This window comes from Salvelinus alpinus, chromosome 13 (genome assembly GCF_045679555.1).
Source record: "Salvelinus alpinus chromosome 13, SLU_Salpinus.1, whole genome shotgun sequence".
NCBI classification, from domain to species: Eukaryota; Metazoa; Chordata; class Actinopteri; order Salmoniformes; family Salmonidae; genus Salvelinus; species Salvelinus alpinus.
The window spans coordinates 19,292,637-19,313,283 of NC_092098.1; the positions used below are offsets into that span (position 1 = coordinate 19,292,637).

The window sequence follows — 20,647 nt, forward strand, 5'->3', positions numbered from 1 at the left end:
AACGATCTGCTATCTGGGTTCCCCACGGTTTAATCACTACACCGAAACTAAAGAACCTCTATATGGATAAGAGAACACATCCACCCAAAGAACACTGAAGTTAGTGCCATTATGTACCCGAGTTTACAGAGTTGCACTTAAGTACAGCAGCCTACTGTTACTTTATGGATTGAAACTGTTGTGAATGCAAACAAGTAGAGCATGCAGGTTTCTGGAGAAAATAAACAATGCATTTGGGTAAATAGGTGAACTGCACTGTAGTGTAAAGCCTAGGGCGGTGCAACCGCATCACCTGTTCCTCCACAGACTGTAGAGATTAACCTGCAAGTAGACAGTCCACAGAGCATACGTCCCTTCAGACCTCCCACAGCACACAATGAATACAGGGAAACACAACCACCATTCACTATGCATACCTTTTGTTGTCTGCTTGCCAAAGGACAGAAAATACTATATGACCACGGCTGAGACAAGGTTCCACAATGTATTGTATATGTAGGCCTATGTATAAATAACAAGCAGATTCTTACGCATTGTTCATTTTATTATTTGTATAAAGCACTTCAGAGTAAACATGTACACATGAGACCAAAATGCAATGGTACGGTAACTATGGAATATAATGAAAATATCTGCAAGGCAGAAATAGTTTAGGCAATTTTTTTGGTAATGTTGAATACAAAAGAAAAGAGGAAACTAATGCGCATCAGAAGTTGGCATTAAAAGATACTGCACAACCAGGGACACCGAACTATCAAGTGAGCTCCCTTGGTTTCTTCCAGAGTAATAAGACATACCAATAGCACAATAGAAAAAAGCCAGACACCCAGCTGCTCTCAGCTTACTAGCTAGCTACCATAATCCCCCCAAAATAAAGTAAATACAGGAATACACAGAGAATACCCTTCAGGTTTGGTCATTACTAAGGTTTGACCTTATGGCTTCCATAGATATGCAGCTGTTGACAAGACTAGCTATTAAGATATGCATGCATTTCAATAAGGGAGAGGAGAAAGTTCAGGTGCAACACCTAAACCGCCACCATTTCAGTTAGTCCAAGTTAAATATTGTTATCCACTGTGTAAGGGATGATATGATTATGTATTATATAGTGTACACATCAAGGATATAATTGTAACATAATCAACCGGAGTAGAACTACTCAGAAACACAACCTGTTAACTGGAAAAATACATACATACTTATACCATACAGCATTCTGAAACATGAATTGAGATAGTGTTGCATATCGAAAAGTAACATAGGAAGTTGTCCTCTGTAACATGAGGCATAGTGTTCTTCAGTAACTTTATGTTTTGGGCTTACCTCAAATAAGACTGCACAATATTTTTTAGTATACATACCTCCGTTCAAAACGAGGTTGAGATTTTAGGTTTTGATTGCAAAGAGTCCTACAGTTTTTTTTCAATCACTTTGGTGCAAGTTTCACAAGTATGTGATACATTTTCACAACGCTTAGTACAAAACAGATGATCAAAAAGGCAGTTTCTAAACTACGCACATATTCAATTGACTAAGTACAACACACAATCATTCACCTTTTCATAAAACTTAAATCAGTGTTTCATCTTGAAACAAATAAGTCTAACATTGCAATACGTTCAAATAAAATAAAAGCTTTTCACAATACAATGCTCACGTTACTTTTGATGTGATTGTATTTTTTACTATTACCTAATCCGAATGGTCTAAATTGATAATCATTTAACCATTTGGTAAACCTCTAGATGTTAAACTGGTTTGTCTACTACAGATTGAGAAACACACCATGAAAATGTTTGTAAAGTATGAACATAAAGTATGATATATACTGTATTATAAACTGGGTGGTTCGAGCCCTGAATGCTGATTGGCTGACAGCCGAGGTATCAGACCTCATACCATGAGTATGAAAAAACATTTATTTTTACTGCTCTAAAATACATTGGTAACCAGTTTATAATAGCATTAAGGCACCTTGGGGGTTTGTGGTATTTGGCCAATATACCACGGCTAGGGGCTGTGTCCAGGCACTCCGCGATGCGTCGTGGATAAGAACAGCCCTTGGCTGTGGTATATTGGCCATATACCACACTTGTTCGTGCCTTATTGTGTGAATATACTATGATGGTGACCATTTATTTTATTCTACAGTAAGTAAAAAAACAGATATACAAGACCAGATATGTACTGTGTGTAACAATTGAATCCCCTAAATAATTGTCGAGGGCCATATTGAGATTTCTTTTTTTATTTATTCAGCGGAATGCCGCAGATTTCTTCTCCAGGACCTATTTGTTTGTCGAAAGCTATTTGCCGGCCAGAAAAAGGTCCATTATTTCCCTCCGGCCGTATGTTGTTCACCACTGCCCTAAATATGTACCCAATTACAGGTGTCTTTTTGATTGGGGGAGGGGTTACACTGCTTTACTATAATTGCATTGGTCAATACAGTACTGTAATTCATAATATGCCATTTAGGTAGAGCAGGCACTTTTATCCAAAGTGGCAACAGTGAGTCAACACATTTTCCTGTGTGACCCCAATAGGAATTGAACCAAAAACTCTGCGGTGTTGCTAGTGCCATGCTCTTACTGAGCCACATAGGGCCAATACAACACAATATTAGAATACAGGTGGAAGGTGTATGATTGCAATCCCCATGAGTGTGCCACCCTCCTTCAGGCCATGGATGAGGCATGCAATGACATCATTCCAGATCTATGTCAGGCTTGGATTCACCATGTCAAAAGGTTTTTCCCCCAGGTGCATGAACAATGAGGACATTTACTGTGTTAATGAGAACCTATGGTGAAATGCTTAACTGGCTTGATGCAAACTAGTGCCTGCTAAACGTTAGGTTTCTTTCATTTGATTACAGTACACCTATAGTGTAATTATATCTGAACAATACATTTATATTTTGCATCAATGACTGTGAAAGAATGAACACACATGGGATAGAAATTAGATTTTCAGTAAATGTTGATGGGTAGTGTAAGTGTATTCCCTAACGTGAAAACAGTGTAATGTACAGTCCTGTAGCATACTACATTTAAAGGGCAATTTTGAAACATGTATCTTGCATGTTTGCTAATGGATTAACTGGTTGTTAAAATAACTAAATTGAGAAGATATCATGATGCTGTGTTTAGAGTTTTGTACAAAAAGTTTTGAAAATGTACCACACACGTGAAAATAGCACAAAACCGAAAAAAAAAAAGAAAAAAAAAACTGTAAATGTCTATTGGTAACAATTCTTCCACATGTCTTTCTTCATTCCCGGGTGGCCCTTAATAAAGCGAAAGGCTTGTGGGTAGTTGTGTGGCAATACCAAAGTGGCACAACCAGTCCGTTAAGCCCTCTTCATCCCCCGGCCCATCAAGCAGGCGAACACGGTCATCACCATCTTGGGCTTGACCTCCACCAGGTCGTCTGGGAGAGCGTAGACACGCGCGCCGATCTTCCTCGCCATGGAGACGGCATATCTAAGAGGGGAAATGGGTTGTTTCATTTAATATTGATCAGACTCGACATCTCAGACACATTCCTATTTGTTTAATATTCATTCGTATGACTTATGAATATATACTTCACAGCCCCTCCATATTTCAATTTTTTTAACAGATAGTATAGCAAAAAACAGGAAGTAATTGAAGCTTGAGTTCTTCTTACAGGTCAATATCCCATATCAATGATCAGTGGAAGTCTTACTTGGCGTTCTCCAGCTTGTCCTCGGCTGAGAGGCTACCAGTCTTGACCAGGTCGTAGCTGATGCTGCCAGGTTGGATGGCATCAATCAGGTCCACCACTGGTAAACTGGTGCTGATCTCCTTGTCCTGACAATCAAGGGCAGAGGACACACAGTGTCAAATACCCTGCTTCACAAATCAGCTCAAGTACAGTGTCAGAATTTGTGGCATGCCACAGATTAGGTCTGCCGATTGGAGGATTCAATGTAGTGACTGCATTATCACTACAGAACATAGTTGTATAACACATGTATGCATCTAACAAAGATATAAACAAATGTATTAAATGAACAACCTAAATATCAATAAAGCTTTACAAACCTTGAAGCTTGAGATCTTGGTTGTTTTCCCTGCCTCTGACAATGTTGTATTGACCCATTTAACAATGATGTCATCATTAGCTTTTTGTCCATCTCCTAAGTCCTCCAGTACATTCAGCGTATATCTAGGAGAGATGTCAAGAGTTAGCTCACATATTGATCAGTTTCTTGGGCACTCGGCAGTGTGCAATGGTCAGCATGTAATCATTGAAGGCCAGTCAAAAGTACACCAAAAACAATCCACTTAATCATCAAGTTCTGCTTAAGAATGAACAATCCACTGTTTAAATGTTCCAGTGCAGTTGCCTGAAGGCCAGGTTTACAAAACATTTGCCCCTATGCTGCTTTCTCTTCTTTTACGACCCTGATTTACTGAGAAATAATCGTGTGAGAGCATGTCATAAATATTGTTGACAGTGACGCCACAGATACTAGCACTGCACCAGGACAAACCGGCAATTCTAGTTAGTCTACACGCATCACCCACTTCAACAACTGGCCCCGCCTAGCAGAACCATTGAGAAAACAACTGGTTGTTATTTAAGTAACAATGCAAAGCTACATTGGAGCTGCTTATTTGGGGTTTCAGGAAACAACAAATAAGATAGTCAGAATATGAAAACAAGACAATTGCCCCTTTGCTAAGTTCTGCCCCAGATCGCTCCAAAGGATAGCAACTAGAGGTCGACCGATTGTGATTTTTCAACGCCGGTACCGATACCGTTTATTGTAGGACCAAAAAAAGCCGATTAATCGGACGATTTAATAAAATAAAAAAATTGTAATCATGACAATTACAACAATACTGAATGAACACTTATTTTAACTTAATATAATACATCAAATGAAACATGTTGAATTTGGTTTAAATAATGCAAAAACAAAGTGTTGGACAAGAAAGTAAAAGTGTAAGAAAATGTAAGAAAGCTAACTTAAGTTCCTTGCTCAGAACATGAGAACATATGAAAGCTGGTGGTTCCTTTTAACTTCAATATTCCCAGGTAAGAAGTTTTAGGTTGTAGTTATTATAGGAATTATAGGACTATTTCTCTCTATACCATTTGTATTTCATTAAACTTTGACTATTGGATGTTCTTATAGGCACTTTAGAATTGCCAGTGTAACAGTATAGCTTCCATCCCTCTCCTCGCTCCTACACGGGCTCGAACCAGGAACACAACGACAACAGCCACCCTCGAAGCAGCGTTACCCATGCAGAGCAAGGGGAACAACTACTCCAAGTCTCAGAGCGAGTGAAGTTTGAAACGCTATTAGCGCGCACCCCGCCGACTAGCTAGCCATTTCACATCGGTTACACCAGCCTAATCTTGGGAGTTGATAGGCTTGAAGTCATAAACAGCGCAATGGTTGAAGCATTGCGAAGAGCTACTGGCAAAACGCACGAAAGCGCTGTTTGAATGAATGCTTACGAGCCTGCTGGTGCCTACCATCGCTCAGTCAGACTGCTCTATCAAATCATAGACTTAGTTATAACATAATAACACACAGAAATACGAGCCTTAGGTCATTAATATGGTCAAATCCGGAAACTATCCTCTCGAAAACAAAACGTTTATTCTTTCAGTGAAATACGGAACCGTTCCGTATTTTATCTAACGGGTGGCATCCATAAGTCTAAATATTCCTGTTACATTGCACAACCTTCAATGTTGTCATAATTACCTAAAATTCTGGCAAATTATTTCGCAATGGCGTCAGGCGGCCCAAACTGTTGCATATACTCTGACTGCGTGCAATGAACGCAAGAGAAGTGACACAATTTCACCTGGTTAATATTGCCTGCTAACCTGGATTTATTTTAGCTAAATATGCAGGTTTAAAAATATATACTTCTGTGTATTGATTTTAAGAAAGGCATTGATGTTTATGGTTAGGTACGTTTGAGCAACGACAGTCCTTTTTCGCGAATGCGCACTGCATTGATTATATGCAACCCAGGACACGCTAGATAAACTAGTAATATCATCAACCATGTGTAGTTATAACTAGTGATTATGATTGATTGTTTTTTATAAAGATAAGTTTAATGCTAGCTAACAACTTGCCTTGGCTTCTTACTGCATTCGCATAACAGGCGGGCTTCCTCGTGAGGCAGGTGGTTAGAGCGTTGGACTAGTTAACCGTAAGGTTACAAGATTGAATCCCTGAGCTGACAAGGTAAAAATCTGTCGTTCTGCCCCTGAACGAGGCAGTTAACCCACCGTTCCTAGGCCGTCATTGAAAATAAGAATGTGTTGTTAACTGACTTGCCTTGTTAAATAAAGGTGCAATTTATTTATTTTTTTTAATCGGCAAAATCGGTGTCCAAAATTACCGATTTCCGATTGTTATGAAAACTTTAAATCGGCCATTCCGATTAATCGGTAGACCACTAATAGCAACTGTCGTTGAGTCCGAACACCTCAGACAAGCTCATGTTTCAAACGCATGAAATAGATACAGTGCACGAGGGGAACTTGCTACTCTGATTTCTGAAATGCAGAGCCTGTTGTATTTTTAGAATCTGAAATTAGACTTTTGTTACTTTGTTTGCTAGCTCAGCTGGTTAGCTAGCGCTTTCTCAATGACCATCAAACCTTGCTAAAGCTAACTAGCCAGTTAACAAAACATTCTCAAAATGTATGTAAGCTAGCTAAGTTAGCTACATTATGAATACAACCATCTGCTGTCGACGTCAGGATACTACTTGAGAGTACTAATCAGCTCCAAGTGGTTAGTAGTAATGTTGACTGCGTGCATTCAGAGCCATCCAGTGGCTAGCCACACTACAAACTTCATCGTAACAGGTTCCCCTGAAGTGTAATGACAGTCCACCACAACATACCCAATAGTGTCCTAATTATCAAGGGATAGTCTGCGTTTAATTTTATGGTGTATTAAAAACACAGTTTGGCCTCCCGAGTGGCGCAGTATCGCAGTGCTAGCTGTGCCACTAGAGATTCTGGGTTCGAGTCCAGGCTCTGTCACAGCCGGCCATGACCTGGAGACCCATGGGGCGGTGCACAATTGGCCCAGCGTCGTCCGGGTTAGGGGAGGGTTTGGCCGGCAGGGATGTCCTTGTGCCATCGCGCACTAGCGACTCCTGTGGCAGGCCCGAGCGCAGTGCACGCTGACACGGTCGCCAGGTGCACGGTGTTTCCTGCGACACATTGGCGCGGCTGACTTCCAGGTTAAGTGGGCATTGTGTCAAGAAGCAGTGCGGCTTGGTTGGGTTGTGTTTTCGGAGGACGCACGGCTCTCGACCTACGCCTCTCCCGAGTCCGTACCGGAGTTGCAGCGACGAGACAAGACTAACTACCAATTGGGTACCACGTAATTGGGGAGAAAACAGGGCAATTTTTTTTTTAGATTGATGTGAGGGGTTTTCTCCAGAAGTTTGAATGGGGAATGGAGCTTCCTGGGAAAATGTTGTCCGAGTGGGGCGGTGGTCAGCGAAGAGTAAATTGGAGTCAAATTTCCTTTCAGCGCTTATCCCTTCTTTATTTACCTGTGCGCACATATGTTTTCCATAAACATCAAAGTAACAGCAACATATTTTGCAGTGGTGAAAACAGAAAATGTGTCCCTGGTTATTAAAGGTATGTTACATATTGATCTAAGCATGTGCCAGGACTCACCTCCTCATCAGCTGCCACACCAGGGCCAGCGTCAGGGTGGCATTGCCATCGTTCAGGTCCTGCCCACCGATGCCAACGAGAGAGAACTTCGCCGTCGTCTTCCCCAGCTCCACCGCATAGTTGCAGTTCTCCAACTGAGCAGAGAAAACATAGTAGTTGTCAAGAGAAACACACCTTTAGTCTCTCTCCAGAACTGGAGCTGTGTTCTTTTGATCTATGAGCTTCTGAATAGTTGAAGACAGAAACAGTAAATTCTGCCATATGATCATTATTTAGCATTTTTTCAAAGTAAGAATTATAGGAGGAACATACATTTTATTTGAGAATATAGTTTACCTTTTTCATGTTTGTCCCAATCTTGGGATATGGTGGTTTGTTGACTTTGTTGGTCCAGTCGACGGGCACTTTGATCTTTTCATAAAGTTGAAGGATGACCAACGCGTCCGCTAGATCTCTATAGAGGAAAGATAATCCTTATATAGGTTACCTGACCCTGTGTATGAATACCACTGGTAGGGAGCAGTAAGGTATTGGCATGTTCATTTTTTATATAAATAATTAGCTGCATTTCGTACATACCCATACAGATGATTGACATGTGGGTTCACACCCAGGGAATTCATCCAGTTCCGGAATGTTCTTTCTTCTCGTGTCTCACCTAAACAGAAAAGATGTTGGGTGATTTTATGGTCTCAGGGAGTACAATGTACACTGAACAGAATCCACCCAGCAATCATAACCAACAGATGTCTAGCTCAGCACCCACCTTCCAGCAGCCCCCAATCGATGTCCTCTCCCTCAGGCTTGGTGAGAGATGGGTACTTGTTGAAGAGATTGGCCACAAAGGCCAGGTTGAGTTTGGGGTTGCCGGCGATGACGTCGGCTGGGGTGACAAACTGTCGACAGCCCAGCCTGTCAGCCTGCTGAAGCATGTTCTCTGCCCTTTTCAGGTCATCCTTCTCCTGCAGGTCATAGACACACCACAGGTTCATACCAGGGACGCATTTTATTTATCCCTTCTGAATGTACGTATATTAACTGAACACAATTGATTCTCTGTATATGAAATGTGTATATTCTCCGTGAAGGTGCTTACACTGAAGCCTGCCATGCTGATGTCTATGCGTGGTTGATCTTCCTCTGTGCCTTTGGGGGAGATTTGGTTGAGAAGGTGGAAATAGGCTCTGGAGTCCTGAAACAGAGACAGACATCTCGTTTGAACCTCAGCATTGGAAAGATATACAAGAACACTGGGATACAAGGTTGTGCAGGCCACATGGGAACAAGACGACACAACAGATAGGTATGTAATGACCATGACGAACAATGGAAATATTAATACTGTACAATGATCTTGATGACACATGTATGAAGCTATTGTCAATTCCTATACATTATGGAAGTTGATCTATGAAGTACCTTTACAGGTTGAAAGGTCTGTCAGCTGAAGAAAAGATACAGTCAGTCAGAAATCTCATAAAGCACGGGCATAAAAACCAAAGATATCATCAGAGCAAAGAATTGTTTGCTTTGAAAGAATAGAATTAAGAGTCCAGATTTGGTTGAAGCCTTGATTGGCTAAATAAAATTGATTAGACAGTTCCACCACTTCTTTGTGAGGACAACATAAAACTATTTCACCTTCATTAACCATACAGATACAGTGAAAACGAACCAAACATACATGGACCGTACATCCCTACCTTGATGTCGGAGCTGAAGTTATTGATCTTCTGCCAGCCAGCGTTCTCCAGATGAAAGTTAGCCCAGCGCAACAGCAGCTCCTCTGGAGACAGCTTCATCAGGTCCTCCAGGGTCTCTCCATCTCTCAGCAGAGCAGCCAGGGCTGGGGTCACAGGACATTCACTCAGCTACAGCACCTCAACACTCACTGACCAAAGATTTCTTTAACCATGAAAAGCCACTCCAACACTGAGGACAAACTGGCTTGACGTCATAATGTTGTGATATAAAAGGAGAGAGACCTTTCCTCCTTGTAATGGGTAAATGTACCATGATGAGGAATAACACGGCGGTTAGATACAGGTTCATGAGTCGCCAAGACAGTGATTGTGCTGTGAAAGTCCCTCACCTTCATTTCTGCTGAGCTCAATGTCAGCAAAAAGGCCGATCTTGATGATCTGCCACAGCAGGCCCAGCACCAGGTGGGGCTTCCCCTCCCTTAGGTCCAGAGCCCCGATGTTCACCACGTGGCAGCCAATGGCAGAGGCCGAGTTCAGAGCCAGGTTCAGATTCTCCTGCAGGACATAGAAACATAAAAAGCTTTGAAGTCCCTTGCAGGAAAGAGAGAAAAACAAACAAGTCCTCCCACATTCGTACATGAAACATAAAGAGATCACAGAAATTCTATCTATTTGCTAAATCGCTAACAAATCACTACATCGCTAAGGCTGCTTTTACACAGTCAGCCCAAATCTCATATTTTACCCCCACAAATTGGTCTTTTGACCAATCACATATATTTTTCAGAGCTGATCTGATTGGTCAAAAGACCAATTAGTGATAGAAATATGAGAATTGGGCTGTGTTTCTAGGCAGCCTAAGAATCCCCAATCAGTGTACTGTGTGTGACCAGTCTGGTTGAGTTTGTACAGACCTGTATTGTGAATGGTGTCAGCTTCTTCTTGTTTATGGTCCTCTCGTCAATCGTGTCTGGCACCGACAGGTTGATCATTTTACTACAGGAGCACATAAACAGCTGGCTTATGAGGGGTCCTAATGTTGGGCGACGCAGATATGCCCCATTTCAACCAAGTGTAAGGAAAATTAGCTGTGTTAGGGGCTGTAAGTGCAGAATTACACAGAACATAGAGATTTATGTAATTGTGTCTCACCAGAGAACGATGCCGTCGCCCATGGCCTTGAAGAGGGAGTCTGAGTTGGGGTCCATGGGCAGGGCGTGCTTGCAGTCAGGGTCATTCTCCAGCGCTGTGTTGAGCCAGTTAACAAACGCGTACCGCTCCTCCTCTGCACAGGGCAGCACAAGGAAACTCTCAGCCCAACACAACTTTATACACCTTCTCTCACTACACGGGAATAATGTTATGTTTAACATCCAAGGAAACCCAGTTATTGGTTTCGATTGACTAGGGCCCCTAGCGTAGAGTAGGTAATCAATCCACTATGAGATTAGAGAGACAGACAGAGCATCTACCAAAACTCATGAGAAAGGTTCCCTTAAATTAGATCAAAAGGCCTATACACTGAGTGTACAAAACATTAGGAACACCTTCCTAATATTGAGTTGCACCCCCCCAGAACAGCCTCAATTCGTCAAGGCATGGACTCCACAAGGTGTTGAAAGCATTCCACAGGGAGGCTGACCCATGTTGACTCCAATGCTTCCCACAGTTGTGTCAAGTCAGCTGGATGTCCTTTGGGTGGTGGACCATTGTTGATATACACAGAAAAGTATTGAGCACAAAAAAACTCAGTGTTGCAGTTCTTGGCACAAACCGGTGTGCCTGGCACCTACCACCATACCACATCCAAAAGCACTTAAATATTTAGTCTTGGCCATTCACTCTATGAATGGCACACATACACAATCCATGTTTCAATTGTCTCAAGGCTTAAAAATCCTTTAACCTGTTTCCTCCCCTTCATCTACACTGATTGAAGTGGATTTAACAAGTGACATCAATAAGGGATCATACCTTAACCTGTATTCACCTGGTCAGTCTCATGGAAAGAGCACATGTTCTTAATATTTTGTACACTTAGTGTGTATATACACAGTACAGCATACTGTAATACAATCCCATCAACATTAGTAGAAGGAGACTGAGCAGCTCACCAGAGAAGGAGTGTTGCGTGCCCTCGCTGGACTGCGTAGATGTCCCCCCAATGGCCAGGATCCCCTCCTTCCTGTTAATGGCCTTGCGAAAGCTTTTGGCAATGTCACTGCTCTTCAACTCCTGGAATATCTGCAGTAGAGGGGGCAAAGGGCATTTTAGCTTCAACGGCCAACCTCTTCAAGATCCTAATACATTTCTGCTTACATTATGCACAGTTATTATAATAAGCATTATTACAAGATAAATCAGTGTAAGCCTGCCATGGTATTCATTACGGTTCTCACTGGGGAGGAGCAGTAAAGATACAAAAACACCAGTGTTTACCAGGAAGCCAAGCGCCTCTGTGAACCAAACGTTTTTATCCTCCTAATTCAACATGTTACCGGATACTGTACGAAGTCTACACCAGACCACAAACATAGGATCAAGTGGTGTTAGCCTACACTGCCTATGCACAGTAGATAGAGGCCCATGGAAAACACAATAGTATGCATTTTTTATTATTTAACTAGACAAGTCTGTAAATAAGAATTTGTTCTTAACTATGACGGCCTACACCGGCCAAACCCAGACTACGCTGGGCCAACTGTGTGCCGTCCTATGGGACTCCCAATCACGACCGGTTGTGATACAGCCTTGATTCAAACCAGGGTGTCTGTAGTGACGCCTCTTGCACTGAGATGCAGTGCCTTAGACCGCTGCGCCACTTGGGAGCACAAAATGTACCTTCATAAGTAATAACTCTGTTGTGATTTCATTTACTTTCAATTAAATGGATATGGTTTACTATTATCTTAATCTCAAACTGTACCCACCATATTTTAAATGAAAACAGAGACATGGACTTTCTCCATTTAAATTGTTTTTAATAAATTATAGCAACTGTAAAAATAATGGCACAACCCCGGCTCTTTGATACATACAAAAAAAAACATAACCGAGGCTAACCCATACAAAAAAGGCTGATATAAAAATGCCCCCCCCCCCACCACCAAAAAGTTCCTCCCGTCGGTGAGCTATGAGAAATGGTATAAAATAGAGAGATTCGTAATAATTATTTTATTTTTGGATCCCATTGGTCAAATCATTACTCTAAAAATCATTACTCTAAATGGAGACTGGCACAGGCCAATAAATTACTGTTCTCTCATCATGGGTGAAACGAAATACAGGAACTCACCATCTGACCTCATTTCCTCATTCCTGTGTGTGCTTTAGTGGACACTCAATTGACACGTTAAAGAACTAGTTCACAAGAATTTCAAAGGGGAAACTTGATTTCACAAAGGAGACAAAAGATGGTCCCCTTAGTCAGACAGGGATAGGCAGAACTCCCAACAACAAATCCCTCATTAACTGGAACAAACTCGCCAAACCTGACTTGCTGACACCAACTCCCTGAGGATGACTGGCCAAACCTGACTTGCTGAAACCCGACTCCCTTAGGATGACTAACACACAACTGTCAAACATGACTCACCGACAGAAACTCATCAAAGCTGATCTTGTTGTCCTTGTTGCGATCCAGCTTCTGAATGATCTCCCTGACTTTGTAGCCAGGCAGGGGAAGGTTGGCCTCCTTGAACAGTTCATGGAGCTCATAGTCGCAGATGGACCCATTGCCATCGAGGTCTTCAAAAGCACAGACAGACCGCAGCGGTTTGAGCATATTTTCTAAATACGTTTCAGCTAACACACAATACTTTTTTGCTAGAATCCTTGGGCTGGTTCGCAAACAATAGAAAAAAGCAGGCAAGGGACGAGAGGCGAACGTCAATAACTAAAAAGTCAGGGACAGTACAATGAAACAGTTGTAGACTTGTAGCCTGTGTGTAATGTAACAAACATGTATTATGAAACAAGCCATACTGGTCGTACTAATGTAGCAAATCAAATCAATCAACTGTAAAATCACAGATGTAGCCGACTCACCAATTTTGCCAAACGCCTCTCGCAGCTCCTCCAGCTCGTCTTTGGAGATCTTTCCTGCCATGTTGATGGAAATGACCGAAGGTGGTCAGTCAAGAGAGGTGGGTCCTGTGCAGACAAACAGGTTGGTACATTAGAGAGAGACAGGGAACAGAAGTCCTGAACTGGTCAGATCATGAAAGGCAGAAGGGGAAATGACAGTAAGGGGATACCATTACACTACTTCCCTTATGAGCAACCCTCTCTGTAACAATACGACCCTCCATGACCTCTTAGCGGGTCTGGAGGAGAAGAGGACACCAGTATTAGTCCTGTCAATGTAGGCCTTGTCCTGCCTGCTGAGCATTTGAATCCTTGTTGCAGTGGGAGGGAACGTAAGATAGTGTCACTTTAGCGTGACAGATGACATTCTGTGGCTCACTTGGCTGGAACCTGAGCTCACACAGACAGACAGAGAGAGAGAGACACTAGAGCGCTGCTGCCTCACTGACCACTCCCCATCAGCACAGCACATGTCTAATTGGATATTAGGCTACTACAGTATGTTCAAATGAATTATTGATAACAAAACTTGAAGGATGTCACTATTGGTAGGCCTATATAATCAGATTAAGCATGGTTAGTAGGATTATATTTCTACTCCAATGATGTCTTGTTCTTGTCTTGTGTTCTTTTACAATGCGGGGGGGGGGGGGCGCGCGATAGCGGTGAGAGGTCACAACTCAGGAATGAGTCAGCCGTAAATATTTTGGCGATAGTCACCCTTCACATTGAAATATTTGTCTCACTATTCAAGGGCACCAACAAATACCAACCAGATAACAGAATACCAGCAACCCATTCCACACACTTTCATGTTTCCTTCACCAACATTTGCTGATATGTAGGCCCTAGTGATCTCTATTCTTCATGGATAAGTACTTAGTTTAGGCACCGCCACCCCTCCCATGTTGAAGGGGTAGAGAAATGCAGTAAACAGGTCTGTCTATAAAAATAGGCTACATCAGCTGCATACATGTACATTTTTGTCAGCTGCATACATGTACATTTTTGTCATTTAGCAGACACTCTTATCCAGAGCAACTTAGAGTATCAATTAGGTTTAAGTGCCTTGCTCAAGGGCACAGACAGAATTTCCACCTTGTATGCTTGGGGATTTGACCCAGCGATCTTTCAGTTACTGGCCTAACTCTCTTAACTGCTAGGCTACCTGCCGCCCTGTACTGTTCCCACTCTGTGCCATCCAAAGCTAAACCGGAATAAGCACATTCTCCTTCCATAAAGAGTTCACCCATGAAGGCTTGCACTGACAAAATACTCACAAGTATGAATGCAATTACAATGTTCTTTTTTAACAAATTATTGCTCCCTGAAGACATAGGCTTGGGAATCTGGATTCCACACAATCATGCTTGCAGAACATAATTAATAGGCTTGGGCAGTATACCGTATATACTTTAGGAAAAGCCACAGGATGGCTCTTCAATACCATCAATACCCCAGAGTGCTGAAGCAAGTAAAAATCGTATGTCCTCGGTTGCAACACTAACTACCTAGTTCCAAACTGCCTCTGAAGCACCGTCAGCACAATAACTGTTCGTTAGGAGCTTCATGAAATGGGTTTCCATTGCCGAGCAGCTGCACACAAGGCTAAGATCACCATGTGCAATGCCAAGCATTGGCTGGAGTGTTGTAAAGCTCATCGCCATTGGACTCTGGAGCAGTGGAATGAGTTCTCTGGAGTGATGAATCACTCTTCACCATCGGGCAGTCCAATAGACAAATCTGGGTTTGGCGGATGCCAAGAGAACGCTACCTGACCCATGCATAGTACCAACTGTAAAGTTCTGTGGAGGAGGAATAAATGGTAAGAGGCTTAAAAAAAAAGTCCTCTTCATGGTTTGGCCTAGGCCCCTTAGTTCCAGTGAAGGGAAACACTACAGCATACAATGACATTCTACACAATTCTGTGCTTCCAACTTAAGGGCAACAGCTTGGGAAGACCCTTTCCTGTTTCAGCATGACAATGCCCCTGTGCACAAAGCGAGGTCCATACAGAAATGGTTTGTCGAGATCGGTGTGGAAGAACTTGACTGGCTTGCACAGAGCCCTGACCTCAAACCCATTGGGATGAATTGGAACGCCGACTAAATTGCCCAACATCAGTGCCCGTCCTCACTAGTGCTCGCGGCTGAATGGAAGCAAATCCCTGCAGCAATGTTCCAACATCTAGTGGAAAGCCTTCCCAGAAGAGTGGAGGCTGTTGTAGCAGTAAAGGGGGACCAACTCCATATTAATGCCCATGAGTTTTGAATGAGATATTTGACAAGCAGATGTCCACATACACTACATGACCAAAAGTATCAAGATCAAGCAGCAGACAATCCCCTCCTGCTGCCTAATATTTGTTTTGTCTGTGCTGCAAGCTATGTTTTGAGACTTTCATAACTTTATGGGCTGGGTTGTCTGTCCTACAGGTAAATGTTTGCATGTGCTCGTTAGCATTTACCTAGCATGCGATATGAGAAGTCCTTAGTACTTGTTAGCATTCTGGTAAGTGTTGGTTTTTGGCCTTTTATTACAAAAAAAATTGAATACATTTTACCCCGTGTGTACTACTGATAAAACTGTATATCCCAGGATGGCACAGGCACAGTATGGAGATCTGGACACAGCACAACCCTAACAACTAACATGTCGAATGGGCTATACAATACACTGAGTCAAGCTGTCCTTTCTAAATATAAGTCCTGGGTATGAAGAAATGATCTATGATAATAGATCAATTGATTAGAGAGGCCTAAATCATAAGTCATGACCATAAATAAGATGGCAATATCAGTCAGTTCAGTTCCTCCAATGGGACCATTTTCTCCTAATCTGCATCTGGCATCACAGGCACACATTCAACAGGACGAACAAAGGACAAAAGACAGAATGTATAATCACTGCCATGAATGAAGATCATTGATTGCCTTGACACTCACATAAACCAAGGGGGCAAAGAGGTGCTTTGGTTTCTGCTTATGACACTCACACTCCTTATCAAGCAGCTGGAAATGAAATTCAGTCAAAACCATACTAGGCAATCGTTTTCCCCCCAGAGAGTAGCAATTTCCTATGTGAGTCATTTCCCCAATAATCAAACCATCTCATTCTGCAAGTTGAAATTCAAAATTACAGGGCGCAAAACTGCTAGAAAAAGTCCTACAACATGAAGGCAAAAAATGTAGCCTAGCCTGATCAAAATTCACACATCCCTCTCATTTATTTTGTATTGTTTAGCCATTGAAAGACTATACAACGAGAGAAAACATACAACCCTAAGTAAACCTTTGTATTATCATTAGGAAAATTACCAACCATGCGAATGACTATTACTGTGTAACTGTATTTGAGCCTCGCCTGGATGTGAAATGAGGCCACAGGAATCAGACCAGCCATAATAAGGGACTCCAAACATTACCTCATATGCCAACCCCTGTCACACCCCAGACAGAAAGAGAGGGAGAGAAAGCGAACGAATGAGAGAGAGGGGGTGGGGGTTACATACACAGAGCAAAAATGGAGGCGGTAGAGAAGTAGTGTACACACTGTAGAGTATAATCATTACTGGTATAGAAGAATAAGGACATTGTAATGTGAACCATCATGTCTAGACATGGGGATAAACGTTAAGAATAACATCTCTGTCAACACCTAAAAATAGCAGGCCTCAATGGCAGTTGACAGAACAAGCTGTTTTTGGACGGGTGACAAAGTTAAATACATTGGACGGATACAGGTAACAATGTTCTCTGAATAGAAGTACATTTGCATAATAGCATGATCACAGAATGTGATATGATTCAAATGCATTATTCAAATTGACAATGCTTTGCTTAGCAGCAAGTCAACGCCACAATTTACACATAATTATAACATCTTGACATATGGCTAGGCACTCTAAAGACTAGTACAAGACCAGAGGATTTATAGAAAAGTTATTCTGCGACTAATACTAGCCCCACCTCCACGACAATTAGACACTTTGCAGCAGCCGGCGACAGCTGTTAATTGCCACAACACAAAAAACATCTACAAGTTTGAACTGATCTTTCTGACAGTTGAGTCAGATCAGGGGAGGGTTCCCAGATGGTAGAGACAACAGGGTAGAGCCAAGACCACACCTTGCCAGTGCTTCACCCGCCCCGTCCGTGACATGGGAAATGCAAGGCACATAAATAGAATGGGCACCCCTCCCAAGTGTGGTCAAGTTCATGTGCACACACCCAGCGAGCTCCTACAGGAACATGAGGATTTTCTGCACCGTCAGCTTTTCACTTACATGTGATATCTTGAGCCTATTCTAAACTACATGTTCTTTATGACATTATAGTTCAACTTCCTGTCAGCTTGTGTGGGTACAAGATAAGCATAATTATGTTTGCTGACAGGTGACTCACTGACAGATCCTAAAGATCAACAAACCACAGAGTGTGACTTATTCCAACATGGTTAGAAAGAACAGCTTTCTGCCTGTGAAAAACAGCTGACACATTGCTGATGTGCCAATGCTAAAACCAAACTTTGGGCTTAAAGCTGCACTATGCAGAAATCACTCTGCCATTTCCTTTCCAATAAATTTCAGTTTGTGACAAAACAAGCACGTATAGTGTAGATAATCATTGTACCATCTAAACCGCTGTGAAATATATTTTTCATAACCACACATATTGTATTTTCAGCTGTTTAAAGCTGATGTACAAAACTGAAAGTAAAACAAAACTTAACAAGAAGCAGACATAGCCCACATAGAACAGATATACCGCTTCTTAGACTTGCTTTCAATGTGAATGACCGATCTATAACTAACATTTCTATGTGAATATGGAAGAGTAGCCCAAAAAGTTACTTATTGCAGCTTTAACTGGCCAAGGCAAAGCTATGTGATTACTCATTTTATGAGTAAGGACAACAAAAATCAGACGATACTAAGACAGAAGAATGAGCCAGCTATAATGCATTCACTCACAGAGAAAGGAACTAGACTAGCCAGGAAAAGATCTTAACCAAAGATTATTTATATACACTACTATACTTCACCTCTTCCTCTCGGTCTTCACTGCACTATAAATAGGTCTAAACATGTCATGCCTAACTTATGTTTACTCCACCACAAAATGCACACATTTGTACAACTGTATGCCCAAAGTATTGTCTATAGGGGTTGTTACTAGCAAATGGATATAAAATATGCACTGTCTAATGACTGTCCTTGCATCCTTGCAAATGTTATGAACATTTTGAACATCTTGGCCATGTTCTGTTATAATCTCCACCCGGCACAGCCAGAAGAGGACTGGCCACCCCTCATAGCCTGGTTCCTCTCTAGGTTTCTTCCTAGGTTTTGGCCTTTCTAGGGAGTTTTTCCTAGCCACCGTGCTTCTACACCTGCATTGCTTGCTGTTTGGGGTTTTAGGCTGGGTTTCTGTACAGCACTTCGAGATATCAGCTGATGTACGAAGGGCTATATAAAATAAACTTGATTGATTGATTGATCCTTAGCTATGTCTATGAATGTGAGTGATTAGCCTACATTTATTTCCCTGGCTCCATCCCTCACCTTCATACTAAACCAAGTGCTGAGGATGACTTGGGCTTAAACACAATCTCAAGATTGTGGCTTTAACTCACACACATGCATTGGATGATTTTTTTTTGTATGAACAGTGTGGCATTACCTCCCACAAAGTAAAAAACTAGGCAACAGGTATCCTGCATGCATGGAAAGAATGTAATCAGACTGGTGAGTGAATTCTTGAAGCAGCCAGTTATTTGGTCTACGCATAGCAAGCAGCAAGACATCACCATGGTTGAGAATGTTGCCTACATGGGAGAGAGGATATGTATGATTTCATTAAAGTCAGTCATGTAACAATGATGTCCTCATTATTTTACATTCCTAACCAGCACCAGTCAGCACTAATATTTAGGAAATTTTTCAAACCCCCTATAATATTGAAATATTGCTTCAAAATAAATAGTATAGGTCATGGTGTAATATTTCTGAGGATAATACTTACTTCGAATGTAATTCAAAACATTGCCAATAGAGTCTGGCTGGTATGTACTTATTTGGGTAGGCTACGAACAAAAAAAAGTACGTTTTTGAGGGTGCAGTAGACTATGTGGCACGAGTCTACTCCCTGTTTGACTTTACGGCAGGCTACTAGGTTAGGTCGTACAAACATACCGACACTTTAATAGGCGCGAGATAGAAGAATACTCATCAAACATCCTGTCATGTTGGCAGAAAACAACCAACTGCAGCTGCCTCTTTTCATGGCAGACGCAATTAACGTTAGTTAGCTAACACTACTGATTGTTCTTCCAGGTGCAATGAGTGGGTGGTAAAATGGATGCAAAATGGTATTCCCCGTCGTCCTTTCCCGACATATTTTTTAAAATATATTGCAATTTTAAAGATCTTAATGTAACCAATCACGTATTCACCCTACAAAGCCATTTCCCCAAGTAAAGTTGGGACGATTAACGAATAACGTAGCTGGCTAGCTTGGGTTGCTAGCTAAATGGCTAACAGATGCGAACGTACTGCAAGCTAAAAATAAAAAAAAGAGACGCAAACTAATACTGTAATGGATGAACAATTCGAACGTTTTTAACAAGTTTCAACAAACCATGATGTAATTTTTGAATCTTAAGAATAACTTACTTTAGCTAGCTAGATGCCCCCCAAATTCCACAAAACGTCCAGCTCGAGCCCAGAGACTTCCTCCCTCATCCAGCAAGGCACGGAAAAGTGAGCGGGTGGAATGTATCCCCGCCCGCTGACGAACCATTAGGTGTTCAGAGTAGCCAGAACATTCCAACCCTACCGTTACACTTGTTTACACTGGGGTCGGAACGCCATCATGGTTAGATTAAGAGAGCTGAGCCAGCATGCGATATTGTTCGGAAAACGTTCCTCAAGGCAGGGATGGGATATGCTACTGTACTCCAAATGTTACCTTTATCCAAACTGATACATTGAGAAGATTGAAATACTGCTTGTTGTTCAAGAAAATTGTTGTTTTCATCCTCATGCTAGCTAGTAGCAGCCACCGCAGCCAATAAACAAATTGAAAAGCCATAATAATGTCTGGCTCATAATAATGTCTAGAACGGAGGAAATGGAAAAGCATCAAACA

At 41.9% G+C, this 20,647-nt stretch overlaps 1 protein-coding gene across 2 annotated transcripts; it reads right to left on the minus strand.

The window, feature by feature from the left end:
* Positions 1 to 523: 523 nt before the first annotated feature.
* Positions 524 to 20,313, minus strand: LOC139537276 (plastin-3). 2 transcript variants are annotated; one of them, XM_071338401.1, is made up of 16 exons: positions 20,173 to 20,313; positions 13,461 to 13,565; positions 13,009 to 13,160; positions 11,528 to 11,657; positions 10,566 to 10,698; positions 10,328 to 10,409; positions 9,803 to 9,968; positions 9,414 to 9,556; positions 8,807 to 8,902; positions 8,477 to 8,672; positions 8,290 to 8,368; positions 8,047 to 8,164; positions 7,711 to 7,844; positions 4,074 to 4,197; positions 3,715 to 3,839; positions 524 to 3,488 (listed from the first exon to the last, which is right to left on the minus strand). In XM_071338401.1, the coding sequence occupies exons 2-16, from the start codon at positions 13,519 to 13,521 to the stop codon at positions 3,356 to 3,358; spliced, it is 1,872 nt and encodes a 623-aa protein (XP_071194502.1). In that variant the 5' UTR covers positions 13,522 to 13,565; positions 20,173 to 20,313; the 3' UTR covers positions 524 to 3,355. The 2 variants fall into 2 exon arrangements, with proteins under 2 accessions (XP_071194502.1, XP_071194503.1); XM_071338402.1 differs by lacking the exon at positions 20,173 to 20,313 and adding an exon at positions 19,523 to 19,541.
* Between the last annotated feature and the right edge of the window lie 334 nt (positions 20,314 to 20,647).

Bases quoted from the DNA above. Each gene is read 5' to 3' on its own strand.
- LOC139537276 (XM_071338401.1), bottom strand. From the start codon at position 13,521: ATGGCAGGAAAGATCTCCAAAGACGAGCTGGAGGAGCTGCGAGAGGCG. The intron at 11,658-13,008 runs GTGAGTCATGTT...CCTCTACTGCAG, and splicing joins GCTTTGATGAGTTTCTGTCG to ATATTCCAGGAGTTGAAGAG. The intron at 3,840-4,073 runs GTTTGTAAAGCT...CTTGATTGTCAG, and splicing joins CCAAGATCTCAAGCTTCAAG to GACAAGGAGATCAGCACCAG.